Genomic DNA, 20,365 nt, shown 5'->3' with positions numbered 1-20,365 from the left:
TTGGGGTGTGTTCCTCCTGATAGGCCTCCCATCTCTCACTGTCCATCATCCACAGGGCCCGGACGATTATGGGCAGAGACTGGGCCTCCAGCCCAGCATTTTCTAGGAACCAGCCCCGCAGTTTGATGGCGTCTTCTGCCATTGACCTTTTTTTTTTTTTTTTTTTTTTTCCAGACCCCTCCTGGTCTGACGCTTGGAGGCGCGGCTATTTTTTTTTTTTTTTTTTTATTTATTTATTTCTTTCTTAGCAGACGCCCTTATCCAGGGCGACTTACAATTGTTACAAGATTATACATTATTTCACTTTATACAGATATCACATTATTTTTACATACAATTACCCATTTATACAGTTGGGTTTTTACTGGAGCAATCTAGGTAAAGTACCTTGCTCAAGGGTACAACAGCAGTGTCCCCACTGGGGATTGAACCCACAACCCTCCGGTCAAGAGTCCAGAGCCCTAACCACTACTCCACACGGCTATCCCACGATGACACCACGTGTCACAAAGACGGCCAGAGTGGGTGGTGTCAGACCAGACAGGAATTCAAACAAAGAGACGGTGGTTGTGATGAGCTGAGTGCAATGGCTGCACTCAGCGTTTATTAACAAATAAAAGGTTTGAACAACGGAATACAAAACAGGACACGGCACTTGACGCCAAAATAAACAGACAGACAAAACGACTGACACTAAACAAACGGTGCACGGACAGACAAACAGACACGGTGAGAACAAACACTTTATGTTTACGATTTTACTTATTTTAACTCTCCTCTCTCTCACCCGTTCTCCTCTTCCGAACACCCAACCCCGACTGACTAAAAATGTGCCTATTTATACTGTTGTGCTGGGATTCAATTACTAATTAATTATTCACTTGAATCCCAGCACGTGAATTAATTCTGTGCAACCCCGTGCTCGCATATTATATTTAACCAGCATGTGAAGTGATTTGTGCTCTCCTCGTGCCTAAATACAAATCTACACTTTTTAAATATGTGAAACACAGACCCGTTTATATCCCGTGTACCAATGACTATACACCAACATTAACATACGCACGCATATACACAACACAGAACACACAAATGCACACAGGGGCGGGGCACTTTGCCACAAGCACGCATGTGTTTTCATGTCAAAACATGATCTCTGGTACTACATCTTCAGGTTAAAGAAAGCTCTCAGTTTCTCAGGATATCTGTTCCCTTTTCCTAGGTCACACGCTTCTGGGTCATGTTACTGGCTGAAAGCTTGTCAGCTGGTTGATGACAGGAAAGAAGCTGTTAAAGGGATGGGGACATTTTCACCCTCCGGGTGACAAAGCAAGTGTAACGCTAACCGAAAGCATGGCTTACAAACAGAGATTTTGTTAACCAAAGCGTAGAATAAATATTTCAAACACAGGTAAACTCTGCTACATGCTAGTACCTGTGCTGTAGGTCACATGGTCTGATTGCTGCTCAACCATTGGAGGGTTTGAACTACAGCACAGGGAACTTTGCATGTATGGCGTTGTCTATGAGATACTGACATATTCAAGAATGAAATACAAGCAATAAACTAAGAGATTTTGAACAGAACAAAGGGGGCAGTGATGATTCTGCTAGCGCTAATGGGAGGTAAGAAAGTCATCTGAAAACCTGTGTTAGCACTCATCTAAAAGATATAGGCAAGTCACCTATTTTTTCAGGTGGGTTTCTGGGAACGAAATCAATGCTGAGCAGCAGTTACCTTGAGTTTAGTTCTTAATCTATGTTAGCTTTTCAATGTCACAGTGAACAGGAGGCTACTCCACCTGGTGTACCGCAGGAAGACTTACACTTGATATTTTTCTATTTATATCACTTACTGGTAGCTGGCTTTGTGGTAAAATGTTTGGCTCCAATGCATTTCACGGCTAGCTTGCTGGGAGCATTTCAGCAATACAACTAACGACAACTAGGGTTCCGTTTCAGTCGTGGCACCACAATCCTTATAGAGGGGTTTAAAAAGTAACAGATAACTAACCAACCAATAACTGGGATACAAATAACTGATGCTTTTTAAAGAAATGTCAGCATTAATAACTGCACAAGATTATAATGGTATTTGGTATGTTTTAATAAAACAGGTAACAAACCAACCTATACCCACTTTATACCTGTTTTTATTATTATTATTATTATTATTATTATTATTATTATTATTATTATTATTTTCGTCTAATGGGGTGTTTATTGGACCACATGCTATAAAAAGGGTTTGTTATAGTTATAGGAGGCTTCAGTTGGGCTAACTAGAAATCAATAGCGATTCTAAATATGACCAGTAGATGGCACTACTTTCAAAGAAAGCCTTCTATAATATTTGTCAAAGCCGGGGAACAAAGTGTATTTGATTGGTGTATTTGTTTAATTAAGTCTGGTATAGAGTTTAGTTTAAGGCACCAAAATTCCTTTGTAAATAACAATGGCAGAGCTATAATTTAGGTTTTATCTTAGCCCTGTTTAGCATGGTAAATTTAGTTATAAAAATAGACCTGAAACGTGTAGGATGTGTACAGTAAAATAGGCCTTGTGTGTCAGTGAAAGCATTGGAACTGAGAGATCAACCCTAACTGCGCCCTCTCTGGATGGCCTGTCTGCCCATGGGGAGAGTGCCTTGGCTGGGCTAGCATAGCAAAGCGCCATGGGGAGTGTCGATTTGCGGGTCCTTGGGTGGTCTGCTGTTGTTACAATGCATTTGTTGTCCAAGGGGAGGCCGGGGCTGCTTGTTTTGGTGGTGGTTGTGGTTTGGTTATTGTTGCTTCATTATAGCACACGTGTTTGCTAATGTCTGGTGCTGTCTCCTGTTTGCTATTGCTGCAGTTTCATAACAGAGTCGTTTCAAATTCCATTTCATTTTTCTTTTTCTTTACTGTTTATTACTTTTCACATTGTCTGTATCCAGGTGCTGATACCTGAGCTGAGGAGCTGCTCTTCAGTTCTAGCTGCTGTCATAGACAGGCTATCAATGTGTCTTTATATTAGTCAGCACCATCGGCTGCACAGCTATGTATATTTGCCAGCGATACAAAAGGAAACTTGATCCAAATTAGCTGGTCCCTAGATGGCACTGGCTCTTCCTAAGAAAGACACAGGTTGATCCAGTCTACGTTGTGAATGTCTATGGCAGGCAACTAGAACGAGAGAGCAGCTCCTGAACTCAGCTGTGACCTGGTACCTAATCCCTTTTAAAGATGCTGTGACCTGGTACCTAGTCCCTTTTAAAGATGCTGTGACCTGGTACCTAGTCCCTTTTAAAGATGCTGTGACCTGGTACCTAGTCCCTTTTAAAGATGCTGTGACCTGGTACCTAGTCCCTTTTAAAGATGCTGTGACCTGGTACCTAGTCCCTTTTAAAGATGCTGTGACCTGGTACCTAGTCCCTTTTAAAGATGCTGTGACCTGGTACCTAGTCCCTTTTAAAGATGCTGTGACCTGGTACCTAGTCCCTTTTAAAGATGCTGTGACCTGGTACCTAGTCCCTTTTAAAGATGCTGTGACCTGGTACCTAGTCCCTTTCAAAGATGCTGTGACCTGGTACCTAATCCCTTTTAAAGATGCTGTGACCTGGTACCTAATCCCCTTTAAAGCACATCAGTGATTAATCTAAATAAAAATTGTTCAACATTTCTATTTCCCAAAAATAAGTTTACCCCTATACAGTTGTGTCATCTTTCTATAATGTTTCTTTCGTTTGTTTTTACAAATTGAGATGAAATTGCCTACTTTAGTTGGGTGAAGGCTCTGTGTTTGACAGTGCAGATACATCAATGACTCTGAAAGCCTCTTCACAGCTAAATAAATGTGAGCGGGTGACTCCAAACTCTTCTTTACTCATCTTTGGTATTGATTTTTCTCTCTGCGATTTAAACATCTCCAGTCCTTTTCTGAGAGTCTGGCTGGAGGGGAGTTAAGGAACACTTGAACTGTAGGATGAGGATCACTTTGGGGTTTAGATATTTTCCCCTAAAACACGCATAGCTTTATATCATGTATAACACTTCTGAGCAGCACTCCAGATAAGGTTTTGGGTCACTGAGTAATGTACTCTCCAATTTAGACACTATGTGAGTAAAATGTATTTTGGGTGAATAAAATGCATCATTACCTTGAAGTCATGAGTCCTTCCAATAAATCATGTACATACTTTAATGCTAACTTATGGGGTATGCATGCCTTGCATTTGAACTGTAGTGTTACTTTGAACTACTGTACAAAAACTTGGTCTTGCAATAAAAACAGCAATTATTCTTATTTGCTTTATTGCCCACAAACAAAATAAAAAAGAGGATTCCAACACTGCAGATGGAATATACTTAACAAAAGGCCTGCATGCACATACTATATCGTTCCATTTTTTTTTTTTTAAATTGATACTCCACTAATGCAAATAACAAAATGAGGATGTTGTATTCCTTATTGATCACCTTGCTATAGCAATATAAAGCATCCTGCCTCTGACTGAACACAGAATAGTTTATTTCTTATTTAGATTTACCTGCTAAAAAGTCAGCTGACAGATATGTAAATTGGTAGGTTAGGTTGAGGTGGGCTAAGATGTGTCTCTGGCAATTGCCCAGCCAGCTACAGTGAGCTGTCCTGCCATGTGTGTGATCATTCTCCAGCTACAGCATGCAGTGTATTCACAATTGACCACTGAGAAATTGCTATGCGTATTCTTTACACATTCAATTTAAAAATCATATCTCTTCAAAGCGTAAAACCCCCAGTGCACAGCCTACCTGGAGCGCTGCTATTAAGGATTTTCACTTTAATGTTCCCAGTTATTCATTTTTTCTCCCCAATTTGGAATCTCCAATTATCATCCGTGACTGCAGCTACTCCCCACAACAGAAAACTGCCACAGTGGCATCCTGCAGTCCAAGCCAATTGCATTTTTACACCCAGGAGTCTGCTCTGAGCTCACCGGGCACCTAGCCAGCGGGGTTAACAAAACGTTCCTCTGGACAGTACTACCATACAGCTCTCTCTGTCCAGCAGAAGGGGACCAACTTGGGGGCTGCTCTGTATTGCTGTACCTTCAGTGGCGTTTCACAGTAAAGAACATGCATTGGTGCAAGTATAGGAATGTCAAATAGAGCTGCATGTTACCAAAGTTAAAATGGCAGGAGAATGGATTCTAGGGCCCTGTCCAGAAATGTTATTGTGCATCTGAATTTCTATTGACTTTCAATTTGTTTTGCAGATCACTGATTAAAGAACGAATGGAAAGTAATTTTGTTACCAAACTAGTTCTAAAACACAAAGTTCTATGAATAAGGCTTTAATGCGGTTTCTTTTTTAGGTTTTGCATAAACATTTTCTTAGCTTCCGATGGCCTTGCCTATCTCATAAGATTCAGAAGCTGCTGTGCTAATGAGAAATAAAACTTTTCTAGCACATCTTTTTCCTTCACTTTGCAACAAGCTGATCATCACTTCACTGTGGAACTCAACAATAGTGACGCAAGTTATAACACTTTTATATTAACTGGTAATAACTAGGTTACTAAGACAAATGTGTTTCATTAAATGGGATGTTTAATACTGAGTGATAGGGCAGCTATATTTGTACTGACCACTAACATTTGTTATCCCAGTCAAATAAAACATGCCCCAAAATGCTGCTGTTTGTTTTTAGACCAGTATAACACGTTTATATAGAGCATGACCTAAGGCTGTCCATTGCTGCAGGCAGGCAGCGCCATGGTAACAGGATGTGAATGCCAGGGTAGAGGAGGAGCGTGTCAGTTAAACACCTTGCCTTGTTCATTCAAACCTGAGCGGCTGCAGACGTAGCGAACTTTACATTTTTATTAAGACAGCAGTGGAATCTTGAATCTTAAATCTTTGGTATTCTACATTCAGCCGTGGCTTACTCTATTAAAAATACTCAACACCAAGCAAACTAGATAAGGTTTCGCTACACAGAGAGTGGTGGGTGTATGGAATGGGTTGCCATGCCACGCTGTTGCTCCTCAGTAACTGGGACCCCTTAAGAGAGGACTGGACTGGGATCAATCAGCTGCTCGGTACCGAATGAGCATTGATGAGCCCAGTTTCCTCCTCTAGTTTGTAACTTTTCTTATGTTTGTGTGCGTGGCAGAGCCACGACTTAGCTATAAAGTCGGATCGCTGAGCCTCGTGATGCATTCTGTTTACTCGTCCTAATGAATGGTTATATAGATTATGTTTGAAAGGGCAGGGTATTGTAGAAATGCTCAGGTAAAATGTGATTGGAAGATCAAATTCAAAGTCGCAAAAGCTGGGTACTGTCAGACTACGGATTGTGATGTCATAACGGTGAGGACATTTGTATTCTTCGACAGTATGACATCACAGTAGCCTGTAACCAGCAGATAACTCAACAGTAAAGCCAAGCATGTCATGCCACATGTCTGGAAATGATATTACAGGTATTATTAATGAAGACTGTAGACATAGACTCACCTGCAATTCTATTCAGCTTTACATGTGGTCATAACTGAATTGCACTCAGTGCTGACGTGTCATTTGGTGTTTACATCGTGTGTGTCCTTTGGCTGGGGGTTCAAGTTGATTTCTGCCGTTTTAAAATCATACAGTTATAATCATACAGGTTAATTACATATCAACAAAAGAGCGGTGGCACATTAAATAAGCGACAGTCCCTTTCTGCATTGCATCATTGCTTAACATGTTTGGACGCAAAACGCTGCTCCCTCGTCCCCTGCAAGGGTGGTCCCTTCAGGGCGAGCTGAGACCCGCTCGTGGGGCGGTTCGTGAAGCTCAGCCACACTGTCGCTGCTATCAATACGGACTTCACTCCAACACTACAGAATAAAAACTTTCAGCCTCTCAACGTGAATTACGCATGTATTCAAAAATGAAAGTTATGGAGTGTAAATCAATGCGAATTGGGCAATCTCACTTTCCAAACAATGCACATTTTCCAGCATATTCAAATCTAACCCGTGGCGTCTTAATTCAATAACTTCGGTTATTGTTCAGGTTCAATAACTGCAGACCAGCATATAAACAACCACGTAGTCCCGTCTAAAAACTACCAACGTGTTTTTACTTGTTAATAAAAAAGAACAAACAAACGAACTACAAAAATATATAAAAAAAAATCAATTAACAATATGTACTTAATGCATGTTACGTGTATCTTTCCAATTCAGAATGGGAATTCTTCTTCTTCTTCTTATTTATTTTACCGGTAACATAACACTACAGCTAGAAAAAAAAGTTGCATTGTTTTCTTTTTCAACAGAACCAGGATCACAGTTATTTTCTTTATTGGTTTAAAATAAACTCAGTCTAAATTATAGTTCAATAACAACACTGTTTTGCTTCTCAGTCGGTGCCCACTGTTTAAAATTCCATTCCGCATTTTACTGGTTTAAAAATGTGCCAGACCCCGTTCAATACTCTGTTCCGTGGCCCTGTTCAATAACGCAGGTTCCTGTTCAATAACTCCATTCCGTGTCCCTGTTCAATAAGCGAAGGCAGTGTTCGATTAATCCGCTCCGGGTTTTATGTGCGCTCCCCCTCCTTTCTCCTGAACTCCAGCCCCTCGCTCTCTCTCTATCAGCCTCTCACTCCGTCTCAATATGTCTCAAGATGGCGGCCAATGCGGGATCGATGTTTCAATATTGGAAGCGGTTTGATTTACAGCAGCTGCAGGTCAGCCTTTTTTCCCCCTTAGTTGCTTTACTTTCTTGAAGGCCGGCGGGAGGGGAGCGCTTTTCGGGTCCTAGCCCCTCTCTGGAGCCCCGTTTTGCCGGTGTTTGGGGCAGCTTTCGGAGCCTTTTCTCCCATTGATTAAAGCGGCTTTCTCGCTGATCGGAAATTGATCCTCTTTGTTCAATTCCCATCGATCAAACCATCATGGCGCCCCGGCGCCGCCGCGGGGAAACGGCTACCTTGACAAACCGAGGGCAAAAGCCGACCCAAACACCCACTAAACAACACTTTATTGTCGCTTTAGCAACTTTGCAGTCTAGGCTTGATGTTTTTGAGCGATTTTGTATGATTTGGTTGAATTATTTTGTAAAAATTGAAGTGCGTTTGTTGTTTTTTGCTTTCACGGGTGGCGCTGTGGCATCTGAAGCAACATCAGAGAGAGTTGGGACTTGTTATTTTTATTATAATACACAAAATATTATTTGATTTGCGAAGCGTGCAGTGGAATTTTAAAAAGTTTAAATTTTAAGTTTTTGTTTTCGTTTTCGTTTTGCGATGTCTTAATTATTTTTAATCTAAAGAATGTTGTTTTTGTTTCTGAAAGTCCCGCGGAGTGTTTTGTATTAAACAAGTTATGTTTATTGCTATTTGTTTAATATTTTTTTAAACAAATCTCGTGTGTTTATTTATGTTTTTACTTTAACCATGGCTTTGTTTTGAAATAGAACGAAGTACAGTATACTCGCGTTTTTAAATACGGCACTGTTTCTTTTTTTTAAATTTAAATGTTGAAAACATTTGCTTATTTAAAAATAAAAGAAATATCCTAAATATGTACATTTTTTTAAAATTGTGTCTTGCATTGTGGATCAATAAATATATTTGTTTCTTTTTTTTCATGACTGTATGGAGTTTCTTTTCGTCTTGGACTGACGTGTTGTATTTTCTCTTTTTATTTTTCTGTTTACAGTACACTCTAAAAGTACAGTGGTCGACACGAGTGCATGAATGTGTAAGAAAGGCTTCCGATGTATATTGTGTTCTTTAGTTGACAGATCGCGAAGCTTGGCTTTTGTATTTGGTTTTGCTTTCATTTTTGTGCCTTACAATAAATACTGTTTTATTTGTATTTTTGCATCTGGAATGTTAGTGTTCAGGAAATAGTGTAATGAACATAAGGGGCGACCCTCTGATGTAAATATATTTTAAAGTGACTTGAGTTCAACTGTTATCTACATTACTTTATTCAAACACTTGTGCCTGGGTTTGAATAAGTAGTTGCTGAAAGATTAAAATGTACTCGTATGTGGGAGTTAAACCCGAGGCGGAAACTAACTAACTAACTAACGCATTTTAATTTTGATTTTGTGTTTATGCTTTTAAATATTTAATTAACCATCCCAGCGCGTCGACCTTGAGGAGTTTATCCCCCTCTTTCTTAGAAGTAAAAAGCTTCCTTATCATGTTGGATGAAACTGTGATGTTTTATTGCGATATATATATATATATATATATATATCAATGTTGGTTGATTTATTTACCTCATTTACTAGTTTGTTAGAATGCCAAAGGTTGGTTGTACGCGAACGCTATCTGTGTTTTTTTTTAGTTTTGTTGTTGTTTAAATGGGGGAATGTGGCAATATGTGTTAGAGCAATTATTTTGTACGTGTGCACAGAATAACTTTTTTCCCTACATTAACATTATTTTAGTTTAACATTCCAGTGTCCTTGTGTTTTGTTATGTTACATGCCTGTGCTTTACAAACGGTACTAACATTTATTTCTCTTAACCGCGGCAGTCCTTGTCTTGGCAGCGAAGAGGTTATGAACTTGAACATTTGAACCCCCCCCCCCCCCCGACAAGCCTTGCCGCCGCAATATGGGGGATTTTAAAAATGTTGGGTTATTGTTTATTCCAATGAAATGATGTTCTGTGTTTGACCAATCTGTTCATGTACATCTGTGCTGTATTTAGTACAGTGCATTAAACTAGCTGACGCCTGAATTTCTGAACTATTTATCAGTCGAGACTTAAACAGTTTCCTGTAATCTGCTTCAGCCTTTTGAAACTGGGTGATCCATTGGTTCTTGTTGGTTTTTGACGTTTGATTCGCTGTATCGGGGCAAAGGCAGCTGGCTTGTTTTTTAAATGAGATGACCAGGTGTCCATCACCACAGTAAAACCTGGCAGGCCTGATTCATTTTTCTATTGCCTTGCCCTCGGATTGCTTGGGGGATTTGCGTGTTCCTCCTGTAACCGATATGGTGCTCTACCCTTTTGCATTGAGGTTGAGTTTTAAAATGTGTGCTGTGCATGGAGGGGGAGGGCAGACTTGAGACACACAAGCTTGCCTTTGAGGCCTGTTTTGCTAAGGGTTAGATTGATATCTTATTCATGTTTGGAGTCATTGAAGTTGATATATCTTTGCTTGTTTTCTTGTGGTGTCTTAAGAGGAACAGAAAAGTGTAGGAACTTTCAAGTTTTGCTGGGTGGGACACAACATTTGATATCTGTAAATCTAAAAATCTGTTTTAGTTTAAAGCTGATAATGCACATCATTTAAATCAGCAATTCTCCCCCCCCCCCCCCTGCCCCCCCCCCAAAGTAATTATTTAAGCTTACATACGTTTGTTTCTCTCTCTGATTTAAGAACTATAATTATCCAAGCCTCTTTAAAATATGTAAATGAAAAATCCTAAACAATACTGCATGTTAAATGTTTCTACTGAAAACATACTTTATAGATTTTATTGTTTTCAGTTTCATTTGTAGTATCTTGATACTTTTTTGTACTTTTAGTCCTGTGTGTAAAAAAACGAAATCCGTTAGTAAAATATAATCTGTGTACTTTTTATTGATAATTTGTAGTGTAAATGGTTGTTTTATGGTTTAAAAGGCTTAAAAGTTTAATAGAACACAGCCTTAACAGAAATTGCAAGGACTGCTAATCCTGTTTTTGAGCCTTGTTTTGTGGGTTGACGGCCAGGTTTGTTTTGTGGGTTGACGGCCAGGTTTGTTTTGTGGGTTGACGGCCAGGTTTGTTTTGTGGGTTGACGGCCAGGTTTGTTTTGTGGGTTGACGGCCAGGTTTCGGGTCTATTCCTTTTTTCAATTCCAATCCCTTTTTTAAAATAATTTCCCAGTTCCTTCGATGGAATTGGAATTCATATTTTAGAGACATAATAATTGTTGTTATTGTTCCCCTGCTTTTCATTTGAAGCCAATTTAAATGTCTAACAGTGGATTCAATAGAAGTCATTTGTTGCCACTGTGAGAAGCTCATTCTAACAGAATACTGCTAATTGCAATTTTGATCGATGTGTTGGAATTGGTTTTAAAAAGGAATTAGAATTGAAAAACTGGAATTGAACTCAACCCTGTTGACATTTCAAAGTTTAATATTTTCTACAGCTTAAGACAGAACTTTACACAATAAACATATATAAAAAGTCAGCACGATTGGACTGTACAGTTTATCATGTATAACCTGAATGGCTGAAACTAACTAATCCAGTTAGTTCTTCTTTGTGCAGTTGCTGAGTTCACAGGTAACAAACTGTATCCTTACTCTAGAACCTGAATTTGGCTTGTCTTGCAACCTTTAAAACAAACAAAAAAAAATTGCCTGGTATAACCACGTCGTGTTCAGATGTGGGTATTGTTATCAGATAATGACCTCATTAGGTCTGCGCTAATCTACTGCCTTAACCTATCCCAGCGTGGTTCTTTCCTGCTTCTGGGTCGTTTCTGCTTAAACGCATCCCTTGCTTGTTTTGGGTTTGATCAGGATTTATGAGGAAGTGGGATTTTAAAGGGCAGGTGCTGGGATTAGCAGAGCAGTTTCACTAAATTTGGGACTGAATCTCTTGGCATACAAACAGGCAGTCTGAAATCAAATGAAATTCCCTTGTAGGGTTGTACTGTGGAGGATGGCTGTTGTAAGAGGCAATAATTCTATGTTACAACCTTTTTATTGTAATTTGAACTAACATACACTGTAATCCTCATCCCATGGCTATTTTTTTGTTTAAGATTTTTTATGTGGCAGGCTTCAAATTTGCTGATCTTTTCCCCTCTTGCTATTGCTGGGTATGAGATTTTGTGGTGGTGTCTTGTTGGGCACTTGAGTCAAGGTGGTTGCTTTTTTAGACAAACGATCAGATCCACCACACAATGCAGTGTCTTGCAACAGGTTAAGTTCTGTGTTTTTATTTGAGGCATGGAGGGGGTACTGTATAAAGAAGATGCTTTAAGGTTAAGCACTTCTCACTTAAAACCACAAATGATCTTTTAGGCATCAAACCTGTGTCCTAGAGCTACAAAACCTACACTTCCAATGAGTTTTATGCAATTACAGTAAGATATTTCACCCATAGACCTGCTTCAGACTTTTTTTTTCCCCCCACAAATTCCATGTTAATTAGTCAATGTCAAAGGTCATATCATTTCAGTAAGGCATTGGGTTAAGGTGATGAAACGCATGAGTGGAACCCTGTATGGCCATGCATTCTATGTAAATCACAGAAGCACAGTGCAGGCTAAGCATGAGGGATTTGATAATCAATATAGTTTTTATTCATAACATTGCTATTAGAAACCAATGTAATTAAGTTGGTTTACAGTAAAGGTTATCCCTAAAATACACAGCAACCTAAAATACCCACCCAGTGAATCTGGTGCCATATCAGATTAGGGACATGTATATACATTTCGAAGGAAGCCTACTGAGGCACCGGGCACCCTAAAGTAGATCTTTTATTAGGAACTTCTAATCCTGTGGTCTAGCCAGGAATAATGGATCTGGTGTTGGTATGCAGCCCCTACTGGATGTCCCTGCCTTGTGTGTGAAGAGATAACACAGCAAAGCCCAGCCCAGACACTTCAGCATGACTCACTGCAGTTAAAAATAGGATTCATAAATTAGTTACCTTGCTAGATTTTGCAGGAGTGTTATAGAAACTTGATAGGCTTACTCCACAGCATGTAGGGAAAAGGCAATAAGTTATCATATCATTAGAAGAGAATCCAGGGACTTTGTCATATCAGACCACCTATTTAATGACTGCACAGGTTTAAAAAAGCCCTGCTGTATTCATCCCTGCTGTGTAAGAATCTCTGTGTCGGGTCTTCCTGTACATGTAAAGAGTTCTGGGACACGCACTGGAATATATTCAAACAGACATTATTTATTTGGAAGCAAAAATTTCGTACTGTTTGTTCATGTTCGTACAAAAAAGATATCCTAGGACAGAGGGTAGGACACACTTTTTAATTACTTTTTTACACAGTAAAAATCTTCTCGTATGATAGCATTAAATAAACTTCCAAAAAGTGCAAATGGAGTGTTTTTATGTGCATTGTTTGAATGAACTTTAAATAAGTTTTATGGATGTATTCATCATGCCTTTGCATGGTCCTACAGTATGTGTCAATGTAGCAACTCTACTAGTCAGTTAATGCGGATGTACAATGCGGATCTAGAAATAAACAAATAGGACGCTGCACTAAAATGGCTGCCTGTTAACATAAACAAATAAAAAGTCCCTTCTTGTCTGTTGAAGGCCCTGCCTGCCTACCGTGGAGTGACTGGTCAGGACTGCAGCCAGGTCACTGCCTTTCATCATGACCTCACGAGGGCTCTCAGTCCTGCGTCTGATCACTGCGACTCCATGTGGGCCCCTCTCCCTCGCACAGTTTTCTAGAAGCCCGGATGCCAAACGCACAATTAGCTTGGAATGCTGTGTCAGTTGCTGTTAAGAGTTCCAGAAGGAGGGGGTAGTAAGAAGCAGTCAGTCACAGCGGCTGACGCAGGCCTCCGTCCCTCCCTCAGGCAGGCAGACAGGCAGCTGGGAGTGCTGGTGGAATTCCCTCTGGTTTGCACAGTGAAAAAGGCTGGTTCTGTTTTAGTCATTGATGTGCTCTTCCTGGCTTGTTCAATTTGGACTGGACAGTTTGTTTGACTTGTTCGTTATTGTTTTTTTTAGATATAATGGAGATTTACTCCTGTTGTGTTTTCTTTGTCATCTGTGGGTGAAGGCACGCCTGTGTATGTAGGTCACATTTAAGTTTTTTAGATTAGAAGTACAGAACTGGTTATAATTGTCATGGAACCTGTTCATGAGTACAAGTTCATGAGCATTAGAATCTTGCTTGTGAGTGGGGTTAAGGAATGCGATATTTCAGGAACCAGATGCCTGAAGTTCATGAAATGCTTTAAATTAAGTAGTTAAGGTTACTGTAGTGTACTCTGCACATGGATTATTCTTTGTACAACAGGCACTGTTCGGCGAACTCACTGAACATGGGCTGTATGACATTTTAGGATGAGCCAGGATGTCATGTATTGATTAAAAACCATAGCAAAAATCCCCCTTTCTGAGCACCCGTTAATATGTTTAAAATAGGTAAATTGGAGATTACGTGCCAATTAGGGTCTGTGAAACAAACCATTGGAATAACAGGGTGATTCATCAAAATGTATTTTTTCAAATTACTGCAGTTTTAATAAAAGTAAATGAAGTGAAATCAGTGTTTACTCTTTAATAGCCTCTATGTTTTAATGTATTATTTTACAGAACCCGTTTTTTATTAAGTGGAGCAAAATTCACTGTACTATTGAATATGTAGGAGCAGTTAGGAGAAAATAGGTTCTAATTGAAAGTACTAGGGATTTAAGAGTTATGGGAAAAATCAATTTTTTTTTCCCCATTAGTCGATCTAGTGAGTGAAGTGTAAAGTTCATTATTGTACTTGATACAAGAGCTGCTGAAACCAGATAGATAATGATTAGCGTATTTGCTCGAAAATGGGTGCTTATTTTCACAGTCTTCTCTTTACCTGGGCGGTTATTTGGATAAGAGCGACGATTAAGAGTGGGTGCTAATTGGCCACTGTGAAGTTATCAATGCAGCCTACATGACCGGGATACACTTTGTTAAATAATTCACTCAAGTCTTTTACAGGGGTTGAATTCTGAGTCTCCACATTGTAATTCCTAAACGCCTTGTCCAACAGGCCAGACAAGCCTCACATGCAGGTTTCGCATTTGTTCTCAATTCCATCGAATGCTGGGAATGTTTCATTTTAAACTGGCTATACGTATAGATTTTATAATACAGATTCAGAATGAGTTTAGGGGATCACCCACCTGATGTTCAGTCTATTTTGTCCTCAAATAACGCAGCTTGTCGGTGCATTTCAGCGAGAGCCAATGCACACCCGAGCGAAAAAAATAAATACAAGTATTGATATGAACTAATGCAAGTGAAGTGGAAGTGGGGGAATAACAGAATAACAGGAATAACAGCTATTTTGTAACACACTGTCACGAAATAAGATTTTGCTTATGTTTCTTAAGGCTCTTTCCTCTGAGCTTAAGCCCTCCCTCCAGCACTTGTTGCTTATAGCTCTGAAACGGGAAAGCTGGAACAGACTGTTTTTACAGACCGTAGAACACAAGGTTGCTTGCAGGCTCGAAAAAAAGTGTGTAAGAGGGGTGGGGGGTGGAGTGGGGGGTGGGGTGGGGGGTGGGGGAGGTGCTTATGAACATTAATCTGAATAAGGGCAGACAGTCTCATCAAGCATATACGGTACCACCATCTCCTTAAAAAATGGTTATTTGTTTTTAATCCTGATCTGCTGCTGTGAAATGGTGTGAATAACAAACACAATTCCACGTGAAGGGCCTTTGATGCCAAGACTTCACAAAGCACAGTACATCATAGGGGTTAAAGTGCTGTAATCTGCAGAGTACTTTGACTAAAGACCTGGTCCTAGCAGTAATGTGTATAACCAAAGCATGGACATAATAAATTAAAAACAAACACATTTATTAACAGTATTCCCACAAGCCCATTGTTTTGCTGATGATCTTTTTTGTGTTCTACACTTTTCATTTTGACTTCGATGGTGTCAATTATTCCTGCCACAGTCCTATCAGTTTGATTCCTGTGCAGTGTAGCAGTCTGCCTCCAATTCCTATGCCCATAGGAAATGATGTGGGGTCAGGAGGTGGGGTGTTATTGCCTGTATTGTAGGGAGCTACAGCTACCATCAGACCCATAGTACAGTACTTCACCGTAGCCAAAGTGAAAGTCAGGAGAACAAAAATAGTCTTTTTTTGTAATATATAGATTTCTGTTAATTCTTGAACAAAATGTACACAGAATATTGTGCCATTTGTTTTCACAGAGTTCATGAACATAGGTTCATTTGGACACATTAAACAACCATACTTACAGTACAGCTTACAAGACCCCAAAATAAATGTATGAGTGGTTCGAAATTGTGCTAATGAAAATCTGTAGCTTTGAGAATCAGACCATTGTCTGCTAAAATTCAGTTACTTACAACTCAGAATAAAAATGCAGGGACATTTCTGGAACATTTATCTGTGTTCTCAGACGAATACCCAGACTGTGTGTCCTTACAACTACAAATAATGAAGGCCCAGTCTGCTGTAATGTGTATTCCCAGGCTGATCTTTTTTTTTTTTTTTCTTGGAAAACTTAAAAGCCAATGTAAAAACTTCCATTTCTTTTGCGCTTCCAGCATCTAAATATAACACTGATTTATTCCGTTTCATTCCTTGCCGGGCGTGACAGGATTCTGCCACTCGCTGAGTTTTCTTTTCAAAGATGTCCGGGGTACAGTAAAAGATGACTGTTTTTATAATTATAATGGGTGCTGCTAAAAATATATTTCTATTCAATAAACAAGAAAAACAGGTGTTCTGAGGAGCAGCAAACAAAAAGCAATGGATTTATTAGAAAGGAAATGTCCTTTTATTTAAGAGTCATGGGTTTTTAAAGAAGCTGTCCATTGAATATGATTTGCTGGTCTATGAGAAGTAAACCATTTGTTTCTTAAATGATCAACTCAATATACAGAGTATATGGCCAAAAGTTTTGTAATAAATGGCACAGTCTCATACCTACACCATATAGCGTTATGAAGGGGGAGCATTGTATATAGGAGGCTGTGTGGTCCAGTGGTTAAAGAAATGGGCTTGTAACCAGGAGGTCCCCAGTTCAAATCCCACCTCAGCCACTGACTGACTCATTGTGTGACCCTGAGCAAGTCACTTAACCTCCTTGTGCTCCGTCTTTCAGGTGAGATGTAGTTGTAAGTGACTCTGCAGCTGATGCATAGTTCACACACCCTAGTCTCTGTAAGTCACCTTGGATAAAGGCGTCTGCTAAATAAACAAATAATAATATATAAAGATACACTAGTGCTCAAAACAACAATATCTCTTCTTCTGGCGTCAAGTGGAAAACGTTCCTCTTACAGGTTGTAAAGCTGTACAAGAAACCTGCCTTCTAACCCCTTCAGCACTTGGTGCCTTAGTATAGCATTCAAAACGGAGCAAAAGGAACCTATATTTCTAATCCTTCATAATATAGTGACCTTTGTGTTTGTATGTGATGGCAGCAACATAACGGGCAGAATGTCCAACAAAGTGTGTAGAGTTCTAACAAACCTGTCCCTGCCTTGAGCACATGCTGCAAACAGAGGCAGATGACGTCAGCAAGTGCTCCATTCAGCACAGATCTCGGAGCTGTGTCAGAAGAGAAGCCGCGATGACATTAAGTCATCAGCTCCCAACATAGTAAGCCATGTGACCTCACTGCTGGAAATACCTGCTTCCCCTGCCCACATGCACACTTAATTCATTATGCATTGACCTTCAACAGCTGCTGGTCAGACTGACCCCAATGGTTTTGGCACTGCATGTGTTGCCAAGTAGCATGCTTTTTTTATAGCAGGGCTAACATTAATCTGTGCCAAGCCTACCTGCCATTTCAGTAAGGAGCAGAGACAGAAATCATAATATTACAAATAAACGTGGCAAACATATGCATCCTAGGTGGAGGTAAAACTATAAGACTAAAAGTCAAGTATTGTAAATGTTTAATCCTGAAGTCTGTGTGCCTAGCGTAGAAAGTAAGTCGTATAGGTCTATAGTGCAACACGCCAGTGCTGAGAACTCGACTTGCAGAAAGTTCCATAACTACAGTCAGGTGTGATTTACATGCCCCAGCACTCGCTGAGTCTGTACAGGTTCCCCATCCACCAGGCACTGCTGCTGTTCATCGGGGGGGGGGGGGGCTTGAGTTTAACAGGAACAAAAAAAAACACAAATCTGAGCAGCTGTCTGGTACAGTTCAAGAATCAGAGGTAGACTTTGGCTGAACTTTAGTTTTGCCTGAAATAGTTATTATTAGTGACCTGAAAACCTCCAGGAGTCCTGGAAATGAAATCCAGATGTAGTTAGTCACTGGAAAATGATATTATGTATTCGAATAAAGTGTGCAGTTTGACAGATTTTCCATGTCGAGCTCTGCCCTTTCCGAGGTTTTGTTCGGGCTGCCGGCTTGTTTTCGTCTTCCCGTCGTTTTCCGCTTTTGCCGGCCTGGTTTGACGAGCTGATTCGGATCCTGAAAAGTGTACCCTGTCTCGTTCAGATGACATTTCTTTATAGAGTTAAAAAGGATGTTTGACTTTGTGAAATGGAAAAGTGCAACCCTTTCTCAACTTTGGTTTGTAGAAGCTTGTTAGGAACAGCTTGATCTAATAAAACAAATAGCCTGAAATCTTTTTTTAAGTGATAGGAACCAGATCCAGTACATGTGTTAATACTGTACAACGGAAATAAATTTTCTTAAGAAAACCCAAGTGACTGGTGCAGCTGCTTGTGCTTACTTCTGTAGCTAGGTGGCACTAAGATTTGAGATGGTTAAGTGACTTGTACCCACACAAGAGCCAATTACTAAGCCAGTGGTTGATTACCGATTGCTCAAATCACTTGGCCGCTCATCATTTGCCCAATACCAGTTTTAATAAACATAAGCACACTGTATCCCAGTCCCTCAGCTCTAACCATTGGGCCACAATGCCTACCTGTCACTCAGCTGAAGGTTTTGAAATCAGCCAGCTTCTGGACAAGCACCGATAGTCTAAATGGTCTCCTCTCGTTGGTAAATGTTCAAATGTTCTTTCCTATATTCTTAAACTCTAGTCTCCACTAGACAGTGTCCATATTCAAATTACATGCTGACTGAAGATGGAGCCGGTGCTGGATTTTTAATCATGCTTAATAATAACAGGATGTTTGTTTTTAACCATTAAAGATCAGTTATATGTGGTCTAAAGCCTGTTTAGGATGCTTAATAACTAAAAATCGCGCTTTTCATTCTCTCCAGAACGCTTTGGAAGTGTTTTAAGTCCTTTGTCATTGTTTGTAAAATGGCAATTATTTGCGACAGGTTTTGCCAGTTTTTTCAGGCTGCTGGCTGATGTGTGTGAGTGGAAGCAGGGGAGTACTAGCCTGTGTAATTTCAGCCCGTGTAGCTATGCCCCTGTGTGCTCATTAGCCTACACAGCAGCCAGGCACAGTAACTGTTCTAGGAGAAGTCCAGCGGAAGGGGCCGCCGCGCTCGGCTGTTTCTCAGTAGCAGTTACAGATATCTAATTGTTTATTCTCTGGACCCTGACGTTGGACTGAGACTTGGTATGTCTGGTATGATAATCGTTGTGCATGTAAGATGAAAGTGACATTGATCTTTGCATTTGCCTGCAGAGTTAGGGCAGTATGGGAAGTAGAGTAGCCCCTATTTTCAGATGTTTTTTCTTAAAGACAATAAGGAAAGCTGTTTGAACAGGTATGCTAATTCCCTGGATGTGACCCCCTCCCCCCCATGAAAGCTCTGGGGAGAGCTGTCTGGTACAGTATGTCTGTACGTGTCTCTCACCTTTTCATATTAGAAATGTTTTTTCCAAATAGCTTGGTGACTATGTTTAGCTATTGGAATCTGTTGATTTTGAGGAAACTATTCAGCTGTCTGTGCGTATGTAACATCTAACGTTTTTACACTTCTGCATGATGGATGTAGGCCATCTACTTTTACATTATAGCGATGGGTCCATCTACACCTGTGGTGGTGGTGGTGGGGAGGGGGGTGTACTGTATGTTAATAACTTTCTCATTGTGGTGAAAGTGTTTTTACTGTCTAAACATGCTGAGCCTGGTTGTAAGGGGGAGTGCTATTTCATTATGCTATAATGATATGATGTTCAGTAGTTCTCTGTTCTCTAAAGAGTTCAGTTTCATTCCCCAGGTGATTAATGACCCAGGGTACCAAGTGTGAATAAAAATGAAAGCAGGTAACAAACATACACTGTAGGGATCGATACAGACCCCTAAACACAATTAGTTAGGACTGTATGGGAGTGATCATATTGAGCTGAGGATCCAAGGTAATTTCATTATGTAATGGAAACTGACATGTTAACTGTCCTACTGTATCAACTATGAAAAGTATAAACCTATAAAAATGGTTTGTGTCAGATGTCCCTTTAAGGGAGATGAAGTCTATGTGGATGGGGTGCACTGTTTGGCCCTACCTGTTTGAGAGGTAATAATAATGGGCTGTATGGATCTGAATCAGGAAATAAAGCACCAGGCATCGGCATGTAAGTTTATGCCCTTAAAGTGATTGTGACTTGGATTAAATTTGAATCATGGCGCCACTGTGAAGAAATACTAAGTGTTTCTACTGCATCTTTAAAATCGCTACGAGAATAGGGGGTCAGCCGTAATTAAAATGTAATCCCAGCCTCTGGCACAGCTCAGGTGCAAGTGGAAACAAGGCATGTAGGTTTGAA

General features: G+C 40.0%; 1 protein-coding gene across 6 annotated transcripts in view; it reads left to right on the top strand.

The window, feature by feature from the left end:
* Window positions 1–7,175: 7,175 nt before the first annotated feature.
* Window positions 7,176–20,365, top strand: part of LOC117430557 (protein CASP-like) — a 171,568-nt gene continuing 158,378 nt past the window's right edge. For 4 of the 6 annotated variants that reach the window (XM_059000861.1, XM_059000860.1, XM_059000862.1 and 1 more), the window contains exon 1: window positions 7,176–7,697. In XM_059000861.1, coding sequence (XP_058856844.1) covers window positions 7,635–7,697 — 63 coding nt within the window. In that variant the 5' untranslated portion in view covers window positions 7,176–7,634. The remainder of the gene's footprint in view (window positions 7,698–20,365) is intronic. The other 2 variants (XM_059000863.1, XM_059000864.1) reach the window with 2 other exon arrangements.

This window comes from Acipenser ruthenus, chromosome 26, assembly GCF_902713425.1.
Source record: "Acipenser ruthenus chromosome 26, fAciRut3.2 maternal haplotype, whole genome shotgun sequence".
Taxonomy (NCBI): domain Eukaryota; kingdom Metazoa; phylum Chordata; class Actinopteri; order Acipenseriformes; family Acipenseridae; genus Acipenser; species Acipenser ruthenus.
Note: the sequence above shows the minus strand (reverse complement) of the source record. Positions and strands in the feature narration are given on the sequence as shown.